Below are 18,159 nucleotides of genomic sequence, written 5' to 3'. Positions count from 1 at the left end.
GACCCAACTGCCTTTTCAGTGGTAGCTTCTCATCTGTGGCAAGGCATGCTCCCCTCAGTATTTGGCTTTCAGTAGGAATTTTAAAACATTCCGTTTACCCAGGCATTTGATGGCTGTTCCTGGCACCCCTGAAATCACTGGTCGGATGTCTATTTTGATAACGCTTTTTTAAAAAATTGATTTGTTCACTGCCCTAGACTCATTTGGAAGGGTGCAATATAAATAACAGTAAACTGTACAGCTGCCTGTTTTATTCCTGTCATGCCACACCAAAGATGTCTAAGGCTGTAATACTAAACATACTTACCTAGGAGTAAGTCCCATTGAATTGAATAAGGCTTGCTTCTGAATAGACCTGGCTACAACCATGGCCTAAATCAGCAGTGGAATTCGCACTGCATCTGTATGGGGCAGGGCGTGAAGGTTGCAACACCAGTGACATAGGCAACAAGGAAGCTGGATTTTATAGCACTGCCATTTTGAAAATTACATTAGGAAAGGTCCGTGATCTAGCATTTAATTAAAAATATATCCTTGTACAACTAAAAATAAAATTCAATTGTCTTCAGAATATCTTATTAATAGTATATTGATTTTGGTGATTACTGAATGCTTTGAGAAGCAATGTGGATCTGGTCATTCTGAGAGCAAGCAAGGTACCTTGCAGAGTGTGGCACTGGTACAGAATTAAGCTTCCTAAGAATCTCTTGCTTTAATTTGTGGTAGCTCTTGTGGTTGAAAATATGCATTTGTGTCTGTGCAAAACACGCTCAACTCGTTGAAGTCAAAGTGATTCAACAAGATTTCCACCTTCCAATAACCAGCAAAACCAGAATTTCAAATCTGCTATATTGCCATAATTTATAGGGGGGGAAATGGAATCAGAATTTTTCATATACAGAATATATTGATCTACATTTTAAAATAAAATAAAATGCTGTACATGAGCAACAAGTAATCAAAGGGGAACATGCTCCAGGTAACTGCCATGTTTTAGCACCACATTAAATATTCCCTTTGCTGGGACCTATGAAAATAGACTCCAGGTTACAAGAGGCAATAAAACTCGGTCTATAAAGAGTTCTGACTAATATTTAAAAAAGAACTTTACTATTTCATGGAGACTGAAGAAACTTCATGGAGAGCTGATAATGCAAATCAATACATTTATCTTTACCTACCAACTACGGCCATAATCAGGAGTGAATGACTTCTGACCACCCCAAGTAGGTAGCCACAATCTGTTTGCTGTGACCCTGCAGTAGGTAAACATGCTAGGCAAATGCTTTTAGACTAGTCAGCAACCATCCCCTAAACTTCAACCGCTGGGGCAGGAAACTGGGGATGTATTCTGCTATTCAGAATGAACTTGAACCTATTGCTATCACCCCTCCTTTACAATTGTTTCCTATTTCCTATTATCCCAACCTGGCTCTGAATAAAAAGACACACTAGTGGAAAGCAGCCAGGTGGGATGAGGGCAGTAGATCATTCTTATTCGTACTCACCTGAGTCATTAAGCCTGTTTTTTTCCTTCTCTTGTAAAACAAACTAGGTAAGTGATATAAATACTACAAACAAACCTCTATATTATTGTCATCAATTGTATTGCATTTTATACAGAGTACCAATAGATGGCTTTTATAATGTGGACAGTAGTAAACTAAAATCATGAAATGCATAAATTTAGCATTAAAAATATGTTTATTTCAGCAGCTGAAAAGCCACAGGATGAATTGCTTCAACAGTTGGAAGAAGCTTCATTACTAAGAATAAAAAGGCACAGATCTTTGAAGATTTTTATAATCAACACATTACATGAAAGTTGTGAACTTTATTGAACAAAACTGAAAAAATCAAATAGGCACTTGTTAACTTGTTCAGTGAGAATTCAAGACCATAGCAGCCTACTTTGCATTTTACTGAGCTCTGTTGCTGTGAATAATACAGCTCATGCACAGGTAATGACTTGTTTGTATATTTTTCTTAAGTATTCACTGAATACTACCAACATATATACATTTATACATAGTTCCAGAAGCTTAGAGAGGCTGTTCATTTCTGCTGGCCTTTTGGAAGTGGTCTTCTAAATAGAAGGATGTGTGGTTCTGTAAAGAGAAAAAATGGAAGCTTGTTTATAAGTCTGTGGCCAGACATCCCACTTAATGGCCAATATAGGGTTTTCAGTAAACATTTTCTGTCTAGCACTGGCTACTTAATGTATGAAGTGACTTTGTCCCTCTCCCACGTCAAGACATCATAAAAGCTTTACAGAAAGTATTTCTGGAATAGCTTGTTAGGTAGAGATGTCCTTTTTTACCTGGTTCATGAATCATGTAGTGGACCCAGCCAAGGCTTTGCTGAACACCAAGTCTTCTCCATTCTTCTTCAGTCATTAGATGAGTTTTTGGTACTTGCTTTGACAGCTCTCTTGGCAACATCACATGCCTGCCAGGGACAGAAAACACACCAAGTCACATTTATACAGCCACAATTAGTTCTGTACAACTTGTAAAGAAGCTTTATGTCAGACTCCATAGCATTTGTGAACTGCTTTAACATATAAGTTTCAGGCTAGACCTCTGCCTGTGATTTTTGATTATTTGTACAGAATAGCCTAAGTTGAAGGAATGGCACTGTAGGTGTGCTTTCATATCAACTTTAGATTTTTAACTCCTTTTAGAGAAACCCGGCAGCTTGCTATGCAACAAGAAAACTCAGGATCAGGCGGCTTGTAAACTTCCATTTGCTTCTTGCAAGCTGCATCCATGCAGGAAACCCGAAACAAAAGTCGCCTCTCCCACTACTGGGCAATAAATATCCTAACTGTGACTTTTATGGTGTTATCTGCAGACACTTCCAAGTGTCCTTATTTTCCAGGGACATTCCCAGATTTTCAGACGCTACCCCAGTTTCCGATTTGATCCCAGAATGCCCTGCTTTTCCTTAGGATGTCCCTTTTTTCATTGCAGAAATGTTGGCAGGTATGGAGTAAAGCAACCCCGGAGCCAAGGAGATAAGGAACTAAACAACCTTTAGAAGACATCAGAAGGCAGCCCTGTATAGGTTAAGTTAAAAAAAAAAGCTTAATATTCTCCTTTGTCATATAGTCTGTTGAGAACCGCCCAGAGTGGCTGGGGCAACCGGGTCAGATGGGCAGGGTATAAATAATAAAATTATTATTATTATGGAACGGGGCGTTCCTATTTTCGTCGGGGAAATGCTGGGAGGCTATGCCACTAGCAAGACTGCCCGTTCGCAAAACGCAAAGTCAACGTTGTAAAGACCCAAAGTTAACAGACTATTGAAATGGCCGTGGCGGTCGGCCCGAGAGACCCTGACCCAAACACCCCAAAATCGGCCCAGCAAGTTACCACGGGGCTAAAACGGAGCGGGGCGGCGGGATAGGGAGCTGGGTTCGAATCACGCGCACAACGCCGCCGCCGCCCCCGTGGAGCAGCAGGCGCTTCCCTCCGCGGCGCCAGCCCTTCCCTAAAGGGCCTGTGAGTGAAGCGGGCAGGCGCAACGGCCTCCTCCGGCCTCGCGCCGCGCCGTCCTTTGTCCCGAGGCCGTTTCCACCCCCCCCCCCGCGCACAGCCGGCGGGAAAGGAGGAGGGAGAAAAACAGGCCCGCCGTTTTTCTGCCCCCTCCCTCTCCTGAGGTACTGGGAAGGGAGTCTGGGCGGGAAGAAAGGAGGGAAAGCGGAGGGCGGCGAGGGACGCCATGAAAGGGCGGCGGGCCCAGCGGGAGCCTCGTCAGGCGAAGGGGCAGGAAGAGGCCCCCCCCGGCCGACCCGGGACGCCCCCCCCCCAGCCTCCCTCACCGGTACTCGTAGTTCTCGTCGAAGTACTTGTCCGAATAGTAGATCTGCTTGTGGGCCATGACGAAGGCGACGACGATGATGGCGGCGACCACGGGCGCCTCACGGAAACCGCCCCTTTCCTCTCTCTCTCTCTCTCTCTCTCTCTCTCTCTCTCTCTCTCTCCTCCTTCTCCCACCTCAAGCAGCGGCGGCGTTGACGGCGGCAGCGCTAAACTAACTCGCCCCTTAAAGCCAGCCCACCCGCCCGCCCGGACTCGATTTGAATCCCTCAGCTCGACGCTGATTGGGCGGCGGAGGGCTAATCGGGGCGCGCGCTGCCCGCGTGACTGTGGCGGGCCTGTCGGGAGTCGGTTCCACGCCCCGCCGCCCCGCCCCTCGCTCTCTGTCTCCTCCCCGGAAGGCCGCCGCGAAGTGCGCGTGCGCGCCCCACACTCTCCTCGCCTGGGCGAGTTCCGTGTTTAACTTGGGTGGGAGTTTGAGTTTCTTCCCCTCGAGCCCGCCCCCCGTTGCGCGCCGCCGCGGGAACGCGCTTGGGTAGTTTCCGCTGTCTGTCCCACGCCTGGAAGGGGTTGTATTCCTGGCTACCTCCTTGCAGAACGATCGAGGTGCTGCTGGAAGGATTTTATTTTATTTATTTTATTTTTAATTTAATTTAATTTGTTTCGACTACGGCAGACCAGCACGGCTACCAACCTACCTATACATTAATGCGTTCATGATATTTGGGTGGCTTTTTCGGCATCCTTTTCCATTAGGAATTGCAAACAACGCAGAGCTCTCTGCTTACTCTGGAGTAAGCCCGCTTTGAATTCACGGAAGCAAACTCCCACCGGGTATTAATGGCAGCCTACATCGCTCCTGGCCGTGTGCAAAGTTTGCTAAACCAGTACTTTAATTTTCTGTGCAGTTTTGCGTATATGTTCTCTCCCCACCCCAAACTATTTCTAAACGAGACAGCGGCTCTTGCACAACTAGGATGGAAGTAATTCGCATTTGGTGTGTCATGGATTTAAAGCATTTTCCCCACCCTACCCCGCTGTGCTGTAAACATTCCCATATAAAGACAGTCCCTCCTTGCTGGTCTGCAATCTGAAATATATGGCACAAAGGGGAAAGGGAGTAAGAAAGGGAGACAGGGGAAACAAGGAAAGCAGACAGCAATTGCACACAAATCACTGGGAGTTGCTTTATATATAGTCTGAAGTTTGTTCCCAAATCCCACTTTCTTATTTGCAGTTTCTAGTTCTCAGTTATTTTTTTTTTTTAATTCTTCCAGGCCTTTGAATTTCTGAGCTTCAGTGTATTATTGTTATTTTTTAAACAGACTTCTGGATCTTCTGCTTGTTTTGTTTTATAAAGGGTGCTTCATTGATCTTGAATTACTTTACAAGCCCCAGGGTGTTCATGACTGGTCCACAGCCCCCATTTGTCTGTGACATGACCTCAAGCAAAGTGCCTCCTTCACGCACACTGGAAACAATAGAAATAGGTCTTTAAATTGTCCATAAAAAGCCTTTGAAGCATCCTAAATACTATATCTACCAGACCACCTGATGGTCGCTTATGGATGCTGATGTCTCATTCAGAGGTTCACCTGTGTGCAGAAATGCATCCACCTCATTATGCACACTAGAGAAACAAATACAAAGAAACAAGGTCAGTTAGACATATTCCAAGGTCATATTCCTGACCAAACTGCGGGAGGCGGTGGAAGACAGGAGTGCCTGGCGTGCTCTGGTCCATGGGGTCACGAAGAGTCGGACACGACTAAGCGACTAAACAACAAGCTAAGGGAGCAGCAAGAAAAACTGTCAAAGTAAGTGTAAAGTAAGCCCTTCCCCACACAATGTTGGGAAATAACTGGAGAATACCAGTTAATCCTGAAGTACCACGTGTGTGGAAAGTGCAAAAGAAAAACTGTTGACTGCCTGAATTCAAAAAGTATGCTGGGCTTGACTCACTCTCTAGCCAAAAAAGAAATAGGCACAATGTTTGCAAAGTGTGGCAAATATAGGCTGTTAGACCAGGCAGAGGGCCTTCTTGGTAGTGGTACCCATCCTGTGGAACGCCCTCCCACCAGATGTCAAAGAGAAAAACAACTACCAGACTTTTAGAAGACATCTGAAGGCAACCCTGTTTAGGGAAGCTTTTAATGTTTAATAGATTATTGTATTTTAATATTCTGTTGGAAGCCGCCCGGAGTGGCTGGGGAAACCCAGCCAGATGGGCGGGGTATAAATAATAAATTATTATTATTATTACTATCTCAGTATTAAGTGCTGTCAATGTGGTCCCCTTGCCTCTAAGCATCTTGGGGGGAATAGACCACAATGTCAAGTAAGTTTAAAAGCTTTACTTACAGTAATCAGAGGTCTCATTCACACATTGTTCAATACCACATCAGAAACAACACAGCTTAGGTATTCTTGGTTACAAAATACAGAAGTTGGAATCAAAGACATGATCTAAGTCTGGAGCCCCAGGCTCAGCTTCAGTTACGTGGTTCAAGAGACAGCGAGGAGGGACAGGAAGCAAACTTTACTTCCTCCTTGGAGAAGAGTGGATGTGACATCACAGTGTCTAGAAATTTAGAACTCTGTTGTCCTTAACCTCTTCGCATACTAACTAGCACTGTTTGACTGCAAATCCCCCCCCCCCCACAAAAAAATCTATAATGTCATAAATGTGCCTCTGCCTGGATTTCTGTAATTCGCCTCTCCCCTCTCAGTCCATGCACCTAGACCATTTTATTCTGGAGGGTCTTTTGATCTGAAGGATATATTTTTAGGAGGGGGAGCTGCCAGGGGTTAGAGGGATCAGAAATGTAACCTTACACCAGGGGTTGGGGAACCTCAGGCCCAGGCGCCGGATGCAGCCCTCAGACTTCTCTCATTGGCCCTTGGGACTCTTCCTACACCACACAATCTCTCCCTAGCCCACACCCTATGGGCGCTTTTGCCTGGCTGGAGTGTGCCCTGGAACTCTGAAAATGCCTATTGCTCGGCAGGATGGAGGTTAGAAAGAGTTGTGCAAGTCTATATAGCCTGTTGTGAAAAGGTAAAATCTTGCATTCATGGCTCTGCACACTTTTACTTCTGATCCTGCTCTCTGCTGGCATGTGGCCCTCAGAAGCCAACGTAGAAGACAATGTGGCCCTTGGGCTAAAAATGGTTCCCCACCTGTGCCTTACATTCATGCCCTTTGAGCAGCACTTCTCTAGGTTTAAGCCTGTCTAGGGAAGTCCTTCGTTCAAACCTGTCACAAACTCACCAGGACGTCATGCCAGAGGGAGGAAATAGTGTTCCCGACAGAACATCTAGGCAAACCAGTCCAGAAGAGCCCTCTCTAGCATTACAAACTGAACTTCCAGAGAGGACAATAAATATGTTTATTAGTCTTTAAGGTGTCACAAGGCCATTTAGCCAACAGGTTGGAATCTGCTTTCTCGACTACCAGCCCCTTCTCAAAATGAGACACGGTGTGCTTATCTATTTGTCAGGGTGTTGTATTTCCAACGGCCTTCTTATCTTGTCTGAGCATTGTTTGCATCTGATTGGTGTTGTGTTTACTTCCAATGCCTTAGTGTCACTGACCAGATAAAGTATCAATTTCCAGGGCTGTAGCCATGTCATTCTTCTGCAAAGCAAAACAACAAAGAGTGTTGCAGCACCTTGAAGATTAATTTATTCTGACATAATGGCTTTCATGATCTATCACTTGTGGATTGAGACTTAGATATATGTATATAGTACGTTATATGTGTTAATTGGCTTACAAATGCCAGAATGTCTGTGCCATTGTTGTTTAAGCCGGAAGTGCAACTGAATTGAATGCCTATCCCTGCACCTGTGCTCATCTAACCTGCCCTTCATCTTCCTTTCAGAAATTGGTTCCTGGACCAATACACATCGCCTGGGAGTCTTCAGATAAACCAAGGCCCAGAAATATTTAGAAAGCAGTCACTGTTGACCTGTTCTCTACTGGAGCTGGTAATTTAGAATATTTCCCCCTTAGTAACTACTTTCCTTTTATTAATGCAGAATTTGATGGCAAAATAGTGTGGTACTCAATTTTTCCTAATTATTTATTTATTTATTTTTAGATTACCTATTGCAGTTCCAGACTCTGGCTGTGTACACACCTTGCATTTAAAGCCCATGAGGTCCACTAAAGAATGCTGGAAACAGTAGTTCACCCCAGCACTCTTAACAAACTACAATTCCCAGGATTCTTTGGGGGAAGTCATGTGCTTTAAATGTATAGTGTGCATGCAGTCACAGTAAAGTAATGCAATGACACCTTCCTATGAATCTTGAAATGTTATATCCCCAGGATTAACATCAAGGGCCCAATAAGCATTGTGATCTGATCTGAACCAGTCATCTGTATGTAAAAGATTATATTCATAATTTTCTAGTTACACTGGTGTGTCTTCCCATAATTGTTAAATGTAGAGCATGATGGCTGTGCAGAAGATCACCTAAACAGAAAGAGGAAAACAAAACAAAGGTCCTAACTCAAAAGAAAAGTTCAGCACTCAGCTTTGAAAGCATTATTCACTGTGCTAAAAACAAACAAACTCAAAACAAACTCATAGACCTTTTTTCAGGTCTATGAATGGTTTGGGTTCAACATCTTACATTCGGTTTAGATTTCGTAATTTATATATTTTTCAAACGAGGAGGCAGATGAAAGGGAACAGATGGTACCAAGGATGGCGATTATTCCAACAGCTTCAAACTGGCTTTCTGTAATGATGCTGTGTGAAACTTCTAAAAAATTGAATTTGTGTAAAACTAAGCAAATACTATATAAATAGACTACCATACTTATGTGCGACCCAATTCAGCTGCAATATACTTTGGTATTACTTTCTCATCATGTAACATTGAAAAATACCACTGGAGGGCTCACTGATCCCATTTTACAACGCCTGGTTGTAGGGCAATATAGCTAACAATCTGCCTGTGTACAGCTCAGTCCTGTACATTTTTACTTAGGCTGCACTCTTATGCACACTTGTATGGAAGTAAGTCCCATTGAATTCACTGGGATTTAACTTCTGCATAGACACATATATAGGACTGTACTATTAGAAGTACTGCTAGGTTCATAGGATTCCAGAGAACTGCAGCCTTAGGAAATAATGATTGCATTTACTTGAATGTTTCTTCCCCTGCATACAGACATGCTCCGGACGAGACTGATAGCGGGTCCAGTGGTCAAAAACGAGTTATTCCCTAAAGGAGAACTACTTGAAAATGATTTACAGATGGTATTTAACTCCGAGTAGACTAGCTAAGGGACGCGGGTAGCGCTGTGGGTTAAACCACAGAGCCTAGGACTTGCTGATCAGAAGGTCAGCGGTTTGAATCCCCGCGATGGGGTGAGCTCCTGTTGCTCGGTCCCTGCTCCTGCCAACCTAGCAGTTCGAAAGCACATCAAAGTGCAAGTAGATAAATAGGTACCGTTCTGGCGGGAAGGTAAACGGCGTTTCCGTGCACTGCTCTGGTTCGCCAGAAGCGGCTTAGTCATGCTGGCCACATGACCCGGAAGCTGTACGCCGGCTCCCTCGGCCAATAAAGCGAGATGATCCTGGAGTCGGTCACGACTGGACCTAATGGTCAGGGGTCCCTTTACCTTTTAGACTTGCTAAGATGTATAAGACTGAATCAGATAAGTGCTGTAGATGCAATGAAGTTGAGGGTACATTCTTTCGTATGTGGTGGATCTGTAAAAGGATAACAGAGTATTGGGAAATAATTTATAATGAATTGGGGGGGGGGGATTAAAAGCCCCTTTCCAAAAAGACCAGAGTTCATTTTGTTGGGGATAATTCAGAAGGAAATTCCCAGGTGTCACAAAAAGGTTATTTACGTATGCCACCACGGCGGCCCGTGTTTCGTTAGCCCCCAAATGGAAAATGAGCAAGGTCCCAATTAAAGAAGAATGGCAACTTAAACTGATGGAATATGCGCAGCTTGCGGATCTAACATATAGAATATGAGAACAAGAAGAACATTCGTTTAAAGAATATTGGAAAATGTTTACTGAATATATGGGGGGAAATTGTGTGCACTTGAAAACGTGGGCAGTATTAAGATAAATTTAGCAGTTTAAATAAGTTTTGATGGAAGTAATAATGGAACGCTGAATGGTTTAGTTTATATAACATATGCAGGGATTTATGCTATGCAAAATGAACCCTGGAAAGAGATCAAGGGAAGTCATTGATATTTTAAGGTTGTTGAAATGAATACTCTAAATTGTAAAACACAAAAAATAATAAAAATGAGAGAGAGAGGTTTCTGCACGTGCTGTAGAGGGAAGTGAGGGGCAAATGGGGCTCATTAACCTGGGAAGGTAGCCCATATAAGAGAAAGAAAACTGATCCTAAGTAATAGGGAAGTAATAGTGCCACTGTATTCTGCTCTGGTCAGACCTCACCTGGAGTACTGTGTCCAGTTCTGGGCACCACAGTTCAAGAAGGACACTGACAAACTGGAACATGTCCAGAGGAGGGCAACCAAAATGGTCAAAGGCCTGGAAACGATGCCTTATGAGGAACGGCTAAGGGAGCTGGGCATGTTTAGCCTGGAGAAGAGGAGGTTAAGGGATGATATGATAGCCATGTTCAAATATATAAAAGGGAGAAAGGTTGTTTTCTGCTGCTCCAGAGAAGCGGACACGGAGCAATGGATTCAAACTACAAGAAAGAAGATTCCACCTAAACATTAGGAAGAACTTCCTGACAGGAAGAGCTGTTTGACAGTGGAATGTGCTGCCAAGGAGTGTGGTGGAGTCTCCTTCTTTGGAGGTCTTTAAGCAGAGGCTTGACAACCATATGTCAGGAGTGCTCTGATGGTGTTTCCTGCTTGGCAGGGGGTTGGACTCAATGGCCCTTGTGGTCTCTTCCAACTCGATGATTCTATGATTCTATGATCCTTTGCTTTGTGAGATATCTTCAGGAGAAGAAAAGGCTAAGAAGTAAAGCCTACACATACCTAGAGTGAAGTCCCTAAGGTGCTTGGATAGCGCCTCCTTCCAGCAGTTCCTGCAGCTAAGCTGATGCCAAACATATCGCTCTGTTTTCCTTTGGAGTATATCAGTGAGGCTGAGGGAGCAGCCCCGGACCGCCATACACACTGCCAAGGCTTGGGCCCCGGGGAGGTAACTTTAGTGCTGCTAACACAGCAGTTTGACTTCGCCCATTGTCACTGCATTGTCTCGTGAAGCAGACAAATACCAACAGTACGGTACTAATGAAACGGATTTGTAAAAACGTTACATGGAAGAAGAAGAAGGAAAAAAAAATACGAGGCACTACACTTCTGTAAAACAAGAAAATCCTTAATAAAAATATTTTTTTAAAAAAAACAGTACGGTACTCGAAAGCTTGTTTATTGAACACTTCTGATTTGTTTGTGTTAAGTTGTGGGTGAACATATCAGATGACACAGCAATTCTTCTAACAGCTCTTGTTTATTCAGAGGCCAGAACAGAACTGAACTGAAGAGCTCAGCCAGCCTGCTTATATAAAACTCCAGAACAATGTAACTGTAGCAACTTTCTAAAACTATCCAATCACCGAACATCACTTTCGATCCTTCATTTGCATAACTATCTACAGTATCCCCCTGATGGCCCAGGGTGAGAGCTTCAGTACATAACACCTTGTGAAGAGGTTATGCAATATCGTGTCAAGTAGTCAGTGCTGTTTTTCTAGAAAAAGAGGTGCCAGAACTCACCATGAACACCTCTCTTGTGCTCTTATAATGGCAGTGGTACCCACCTGAGAGTTCCAATGAGTTCTGGCTGGAAAAGAGCCCTGCAAGTAGTTGTTATTCCACACTTCCCAGTGTGTTCCCCATCACTTTCATTACCATAAAAAGTTTGATCTAATGTGTTTTTTGGAAACATGTTTGTTGTGAGCAGGGCCAGATTTAGTTTTGATGAGGCCCTAAGCTCTTGGAACTTTGAAGTGTCAGGCATAGCTCTAATGGCTTTAGCCCAAACGTAGCAGAGTTTTCCTGCACAGCGAAGAAGCTAGTTGAGGTGGAAATGACTTGTCAGCTAGACTCAGAATAACTATTTACAGGATTTATTAAAAGGAAAAATAAAACCAGCAGAGTTTCTGCATACAAAGCAAAGCAAAATAAATCCTTTCTCTCTCTCTCTCTCTCTCTCTCTCTCTCTCTCTCTCTCTCTCTCTCAACCAAACACAGCACTTCTACTCCTAACACACCCTCCTAACACAAACTGTGCTAGCATTCCTAGATAACAGAGTTGAGTGCTGGTCGTTAACCAATCAGAGTAAGTCCTTTCTAGGTCAAGCAGACCTTGGTTTTCTGCCAAGAGTAAATTGACACTGCCTTGAGTTAATTGTGTGAAGCCAGAATCTGTAAGTTTTCGTGAGAATCAATTAACAGAAACTGAACACCCCCTCACAGATTCTGCTGGACAATTAACATCAAATAACACCTATGTAGGAGATTATTTTTCCAGCAAACCTAAACCCTTGCACATTTGCTTGTTCTTTATCTTTGCCAATGGTTTAGTTAATACATCTGCTACATTTTCTTCACTTGATACATAAGTACATGTGATTATATTGTCTTGTACACAGCAACGTACATTTTGGTATTTTACAGAGATATGTTTGGAACATGATTTGAAACCCTCTGTTTTACTTAAGGTTATACAAGCCTGATTAGCAATGTAAACTCGTACTGGTTCTCCACAATTTACATTTAAATCTGCTAACAAATGCTTGAAATAAATCACCTCGTTGCACAATTCACTCAATGCGGCGTACTCGGATTCCGTTGATGACACACTTACAACGTCTTGCTTGCGTGACCGCCAGCTGATTAAAGCTCCACCGACCATTATGACTAGTCCTGTGACAGATTTTCTATCTGGCAAATTTCCCCAGTCACTATCACAGTAGCAACTCAACATTTCATCCTCTGAAGAATTTAATTGTAACATATAGCCAATTGTCTGTTTGAGGTATCTCAGAACTTGTTTTACCCCTTTCCAGGCATTTAGTGTGGGTTTTGAGACCAATCTACTCAATATGCCTACTGCATAGCTAATATCAGGTCTGGACCACTGTGCTAGATACAATAAACTTCCAATTACAGAATGATATACATCAGGATGTTCAAATTCAGGACTCTCATCTATATGAAGTGTTTTTATGAAACCTGGATCCATAGGCACCACTGCCCCTTTGCAATCCTGCATCCTGTATGTAGTCAGTAGTTGTTTAACCTTGTTCTGCTGACTAATTAGGCAGCTGCCATCTTGGGCCCAGCACACTTCCAACCCTAGATATGTCCTCACCGGGCCTAAGTCTTTCATTTTGAACTTACTGGACAATTGCTTGGCAAACCTTTTAGTTTGTTTATCTGTTTTGCAAGCATACAATACATCATCTACATAAATCAGACAAAACTCTTGATCACTGCCTGTACCACGTACATAAACACAATTGTCAGCTGTACTCTGCTTGAAACCAAATGACACTAAGGCCTCATGGAAACATTTGTTCCAAGATCTTGCCGCCTGTTTGAGACCATATAAAGCTTTGTTTAATTTCAACACTCTATTGGAACCTGTCTCATAACCAGGCGGTTCGGCTAGGTACAGGTCTTCTGATATTGATGCATGTAAATATGCAGTCTGGATATCAAAATGGTTTAACAGGAGTTTTCTCTTTGCTCCAAGCGTTAGAATCAGCCTTACACTGTCCCCCTTAGCAGTAGGGGGAAAAGTCTCGTCATAATCTTTTCCAGGCCTCTGAGAGTATCCTTGAGCCACTAAACGAGCTTTGTATTTGTACTCTCCTGTCACCAGTGGTTTACGTTTGTACACCCACCTGCAGCCTACAATCTTTGCCCCCTCAGGCGCTGCTACTGGTGTAAAGACCTTGTGCTCATTCAGAGAGGACATCTCTTCTTCCATTGCCTGTTTCCAGAGCTCTGCCTCCTCTTTTGGTAACTTTAACACTTCCTGAAAACTCTTGGGCTCTGCAATTACACTAAACACATTTGCAGTATCTGGAGAAAAACGCACCGGAGGCACTCCTTTGTTTTGTCTTTTAGACCTTCTGGGAGAAAATTTTTCTTCTGACCCACTTTCCTCCTCAGAACTACGACCTCTCTTTTGTTGCTTAGCAACTGGTCTCTGGCTAATTCCACTTTCTTGAGAGCTCTTATCTGAACTTTCCTCCCCCTCAGACTCTGATTCTCTATGTTTACCTTCAGAGTCATGAAGCTCCTGGGAAGGTTCAAACCAAACCTCAGTATTGGCATGTAGTCTCTCCCAGCCACTATGTTCACAAAAACTGACATTCCTGGAGATCACAATGCCATTTGTCCCTTCAGCAAAGCGGAAACCTTTTCCCAGCTCCTGGTAGCCCACAAACACTAACTGTTTGGTCTTAGGATCTCCCTTCTTTCTCATTTGTTTTGGAATTAATACCCAGGCTTTTGATCCAAACACATGCAAATGGTCAATTTTGGGTTTTTTCTGAAACAATTTAAAGTATGGAGTTGTACCTATTGTTTGATGAAAGAGCCTATTTTGGAGATAACACGCGGTGAGCATGCTCTCCCCCCAATAAGACATGGGCAAATCAGCATCATCAAGCATGGCAAACATAATCTTTTGTAAAGATCTGTGTTTTCGTTCTGCAACGCCATTCTCCTCTGGGGAAAAAGCATTCGTTTTTCTATGCCCAATGCCACGCTTTTGTAACCAATCTCTAAAAGCATTTGACATAAATTCACCACCTCTGTCCGTCTGAATCCTTCTGAGTTTAAGGGACAGAAATCTTTCCACAGATGCCACCCAGCCTTTAAACTTAGTGAACACGTCACCCTTATTCTTCATGGGAAAAACCCAAGAGTAACGTGTGGCGTCATCCACAATTGTTAATGAAAAACGCGATCCACCCCTGCTTACAGCAAATGGACCAATTACGTCCATGTGAACCAGCTGTAGCGGTGACTCACTAACTCTGTCACTTCTGGGGTAAGAGACTCTGTGGGTTTTAACCTTTTTACAAACATTACAATCAAGGTACTTGTTACAACTCTTTAAATTACCCCCATCAGCCAATTCAGACATTTTTAGTACACTTTTCCAGCAAGCATGCCCCATTTTCCTATGCAATAAGTGCACACAGTTGTCATGTATAGCTTTGTTATTCACTGCAGGCTGAGATTTACTGACTACTGCTGCAACTTGAGATCCTGCTTTAAGCCAAAACAAGCCTCCCTCTGACTTAGCAGTGCCTAAAATCTCACCAGCCTTCTTAATAATGCAACTGTCTCCTTCAAAATACACTTTAAACCCAGCTTTTAGCAAACAATCTACAGACATCAGATTGCTCCTTAATGAAGGCACACAAAGTACATTTTGCAGGCATTCACGAAGACAAGGAACAAAAACTGCACCCCCCGAAATCACTTCAGAGGTACTTCCGTCTGCTAGGGCCACCTGGCTGCGCTGTGCTGAGTTCTTGGAAACAAACAATTCATCTGAATTTACGATGTGCCGAGACGCGCCCGAATCGACCACCCAGACAGTTTGTTTCTCATCAGCAATCTTGACCTCAGCGGTCACCAGCTTTGCCGACTGTTTTCGTTTGAAGAATTTCTTTTTTCGCTGCTGCTGCTGCTGCTGCTGATCTCGTCTCTGCTCCTGCACCGGCCACTGAGACTTGACCAACTCCGGACATTGTCGTTTTAGATGCGCTGAAGACCCACATCGGAAACAACGCCTAACAGCAAACGCTGACTCCTCACCGGTACGCTGCTTTTGCTTCACCTCTGGCACGGCATGAGAACTCCTTCCAAACCGCCCGCCTGTAGAAGCCTCTGCAGCAAATGACCTTTCTTGCCTCTTCTGCCATTCTTCAATCAAACGCCCAGTAACATAACTGACTGATAAATCACGCTCCTGTATGCCTTCTAGAGACAAAACTAAATTATCCCAGCTTTCCGGGAGAGAACTCAAAATAATAGCCACCTTCTCCTGCTGGTCTAACGCACAGTCTCTTTCCTGTAGCCCAGTAAACTTTAACTGTAAACTGTGTAGGTGTTCCTGCATTGTAACCCCAGGCTGCAACGTTGCCTTGTACAATGCCTTGCGAATGAACAGCTTGGAAACTGCTGTCTCACGCACATGGAGTTCTTTAAGTGCTTGCCACACACCTCTAGCTGTCTTGATTCCCCTCACATACGGCAACTGGGAATCTTCCAGCCCCAAAACAATTGTGGCCCTTGCTCTTTGGTCTTTATCAAGGTCTTCATCATCAGGCTTCGCAGGAAACTTACTCACCACTTGCCAGAGATGATCCCTCTGCAGCACTGCCTGCATGCGTTCCAACCACAGCAAGTAATTGGAGTCATTCAGACGCTCAAAAGCCATCTGAACTGGTTGTGAGGCCATCTCGAGAGCGATGTCCCTGGAACCCGGAACCGGCTACTCACGACCACCGAGAGAGAAAACAGGAACCACAGCACCCAGCACTCACACACTGCAGCTGTTGTCCTTGTGTCCACTGCGTCACCAGCTCACAGCAGTCAGGAACCAGCCAGTGTCCATCTGCTGCACCAACAGGAACAACAACTTCTGGAACTACTGGAACCAACACCGTTGATGCTGACACCACCACAACTCAGGCTGGCAGCACAATACCCATAACCTCTTGGAACTTTGAAGTGTCAGGCATAGCTCTAATGGCTTTAGCCCAAACGTAGCAGAGTTTTCCTGCACAGCGAAGAAGCTAGTTGAGGTGGAAATGACTTGTCAGCTAGACTCAGAATAACTATTTACAGGATTTATTAAAAGGAAAAATAAAACCAGCAGAGTTTCTGCATACAAAGCAAAGCAAAATAAATCCTTTCTTTTTCTCTCTCTCTCTCTCTCTCTCTCTCTCTCTCAACCAAACACAGCACTTCTACTCCTAACACACCCTCCTAACACAAACTGTGCTAGCATTCCTAGATAACAGAGTTGAGTGCTGGTCGTTAACCAATCAGAGTAAGTCCTTTCTAGGTCAAGCAGACCTTGGTTTTCTGCCAAGAGTAAATTGACACTGCCTTGAGTTAATTGTGTGAAGCCAGAATCTGTAAGTTTTCGTGAGAATCAATTAACAGAAACTGAACATAAGCTACTGAAGGTAATGGGGCCTTTATATGTCCAGCAGTCCTTTGTCAACAACAAATTGTCACTGTTATTTGTGTTGAATATATGCTATATGGTAAGGTATGAACATAATAGGTATCTAAATCCATTTGCACATGTTGCCATGCAGCCAGTCCATGCAGAATATAGGCACCCTATATCTAGAAATGAGCAAACCAGTGATATTGGTAGCAGGCTAGCAGGCGGGGCCCATTACTTACATCCTAGGAGCCTACACAGCACAAAACACTGTTGCTGTATGTAGGTTTGATTTTATTTGTTTTTTATCTTATATTTTGGAAATGTACATTCAGTTTTTTCCCCTTTAAATTTTTTTGGGGGGCCCCAAGAGAGTGGGGCCCTAAGCTATAGTTTGTTTAGCTTATATGTAAATCTGGCACTGTATGAGAGCACAAAGTCCACTTCAACTGTGCAACCTAAATCTGCTGGCATAAGGTTGAATTGGAGCCCACTGGAAGCCTAGATGTGTCCATCGTTGGCCCATCCACGAGGCAGACTGAGACAGCCACCTCAGGAAGCGAAACCCGTGGAGAAGCAGTGATGGTGGATTCCAGATTCTGGTGAGACCTCATGAGAGCTTGGAGGGCTCTCTGACATCTTACTACTGCTTCTCCTGGCTTCTCTGGTGCCACCACCCCCGCTGCCAGAGAAGCGAGGACGCAGAAGTGTCTCCCAGGATCTGGCAAGATATTGCAGGGCTCTTGTGAGAACTCACCAGAAGCTGCTGTTGCTTCTCCTTACTTTTCTGATGGCACCATGGATGATGCCCTGTCCACCCATTGGGTGGACCCTTGAGCACAATTCAAAGTGTTGGTGCTGACCTTTAAAGCCCTAAACAGCCTCGGCCCAGTATACCTTAAGGGAGCGTCTCCGCCCCCATCGTTCTGCCCGGACGCTGAGGTCCAGCGCTGAGGGCCTTCTGGCAGTTCCTTCAATGCGAGAAGCAAAGCTACAGCAAACCAGGCAGAGGGCCTTCTCGGTAGTGGCGCCCGCCCTGTGGAAAGCCCTCCCATCAGATGTCAAAGAGATAAACAACTACCTGACATTTAGAAGACATCTGAAGGCAGCCCTGTTCAGGGAAGGTTTTAATGTGTGACATTTTAATGTATTTTTAAT

At 44.1% G+C, this 18,159-nt stretch overlaps 1 protein-coding gene and 1 long non-coding RNA gene across 2 annotated transcripts in view; both read right to left on the bottom strand.

Moving 5' to 3' along the window:
* LOC310826877 overlaps positions 1–18,159 on the bottom strand; it is a 93,890-nt gene that overhangs the window by 34,622 nt on the left and 41,109 nt on the right. The gene's annotated exons all lie outside the window — the stretch shown is intronic.
* CKS2 (CDC28 protein kinase regulatory subunit 2) lies at positions 1,686–3,970 on the bottom strand. The gene is made up of 3 exons (XM_083702164.1): positions 3,824–3,970; positions 2,321–2,448; positions 1,686–2,108 (listed from the first exon to the last, which is right to left on the bottom strand). Exons 1-3 carry the CDS (start codon positions 3,880–3,882, stop codon positions 2,056–2,058), a joined length of 240 nt encoding a protein of 79 aa, XP_083558290.1. The 5' UTR covers positions 3,883–3,970; the 3' UTR covers positions 1,686–2,055.

This window comes from Podarcis gaigeae, assembly GCF_964106915.1.
Source record: "Podarcis gaigeae genome assembly, chromosome: 11".
Lineage (NCBI taxonomy): Eukaryota > Metazoa > Chordata > Lepidosauria > Squamata > Lacertidae > Podarcis > Podarcis gaigeae.
Note: the sequence above shows the minus strand (reverse complement) of the source record. Positions and strands in the feature narration are given on the sequence as shown.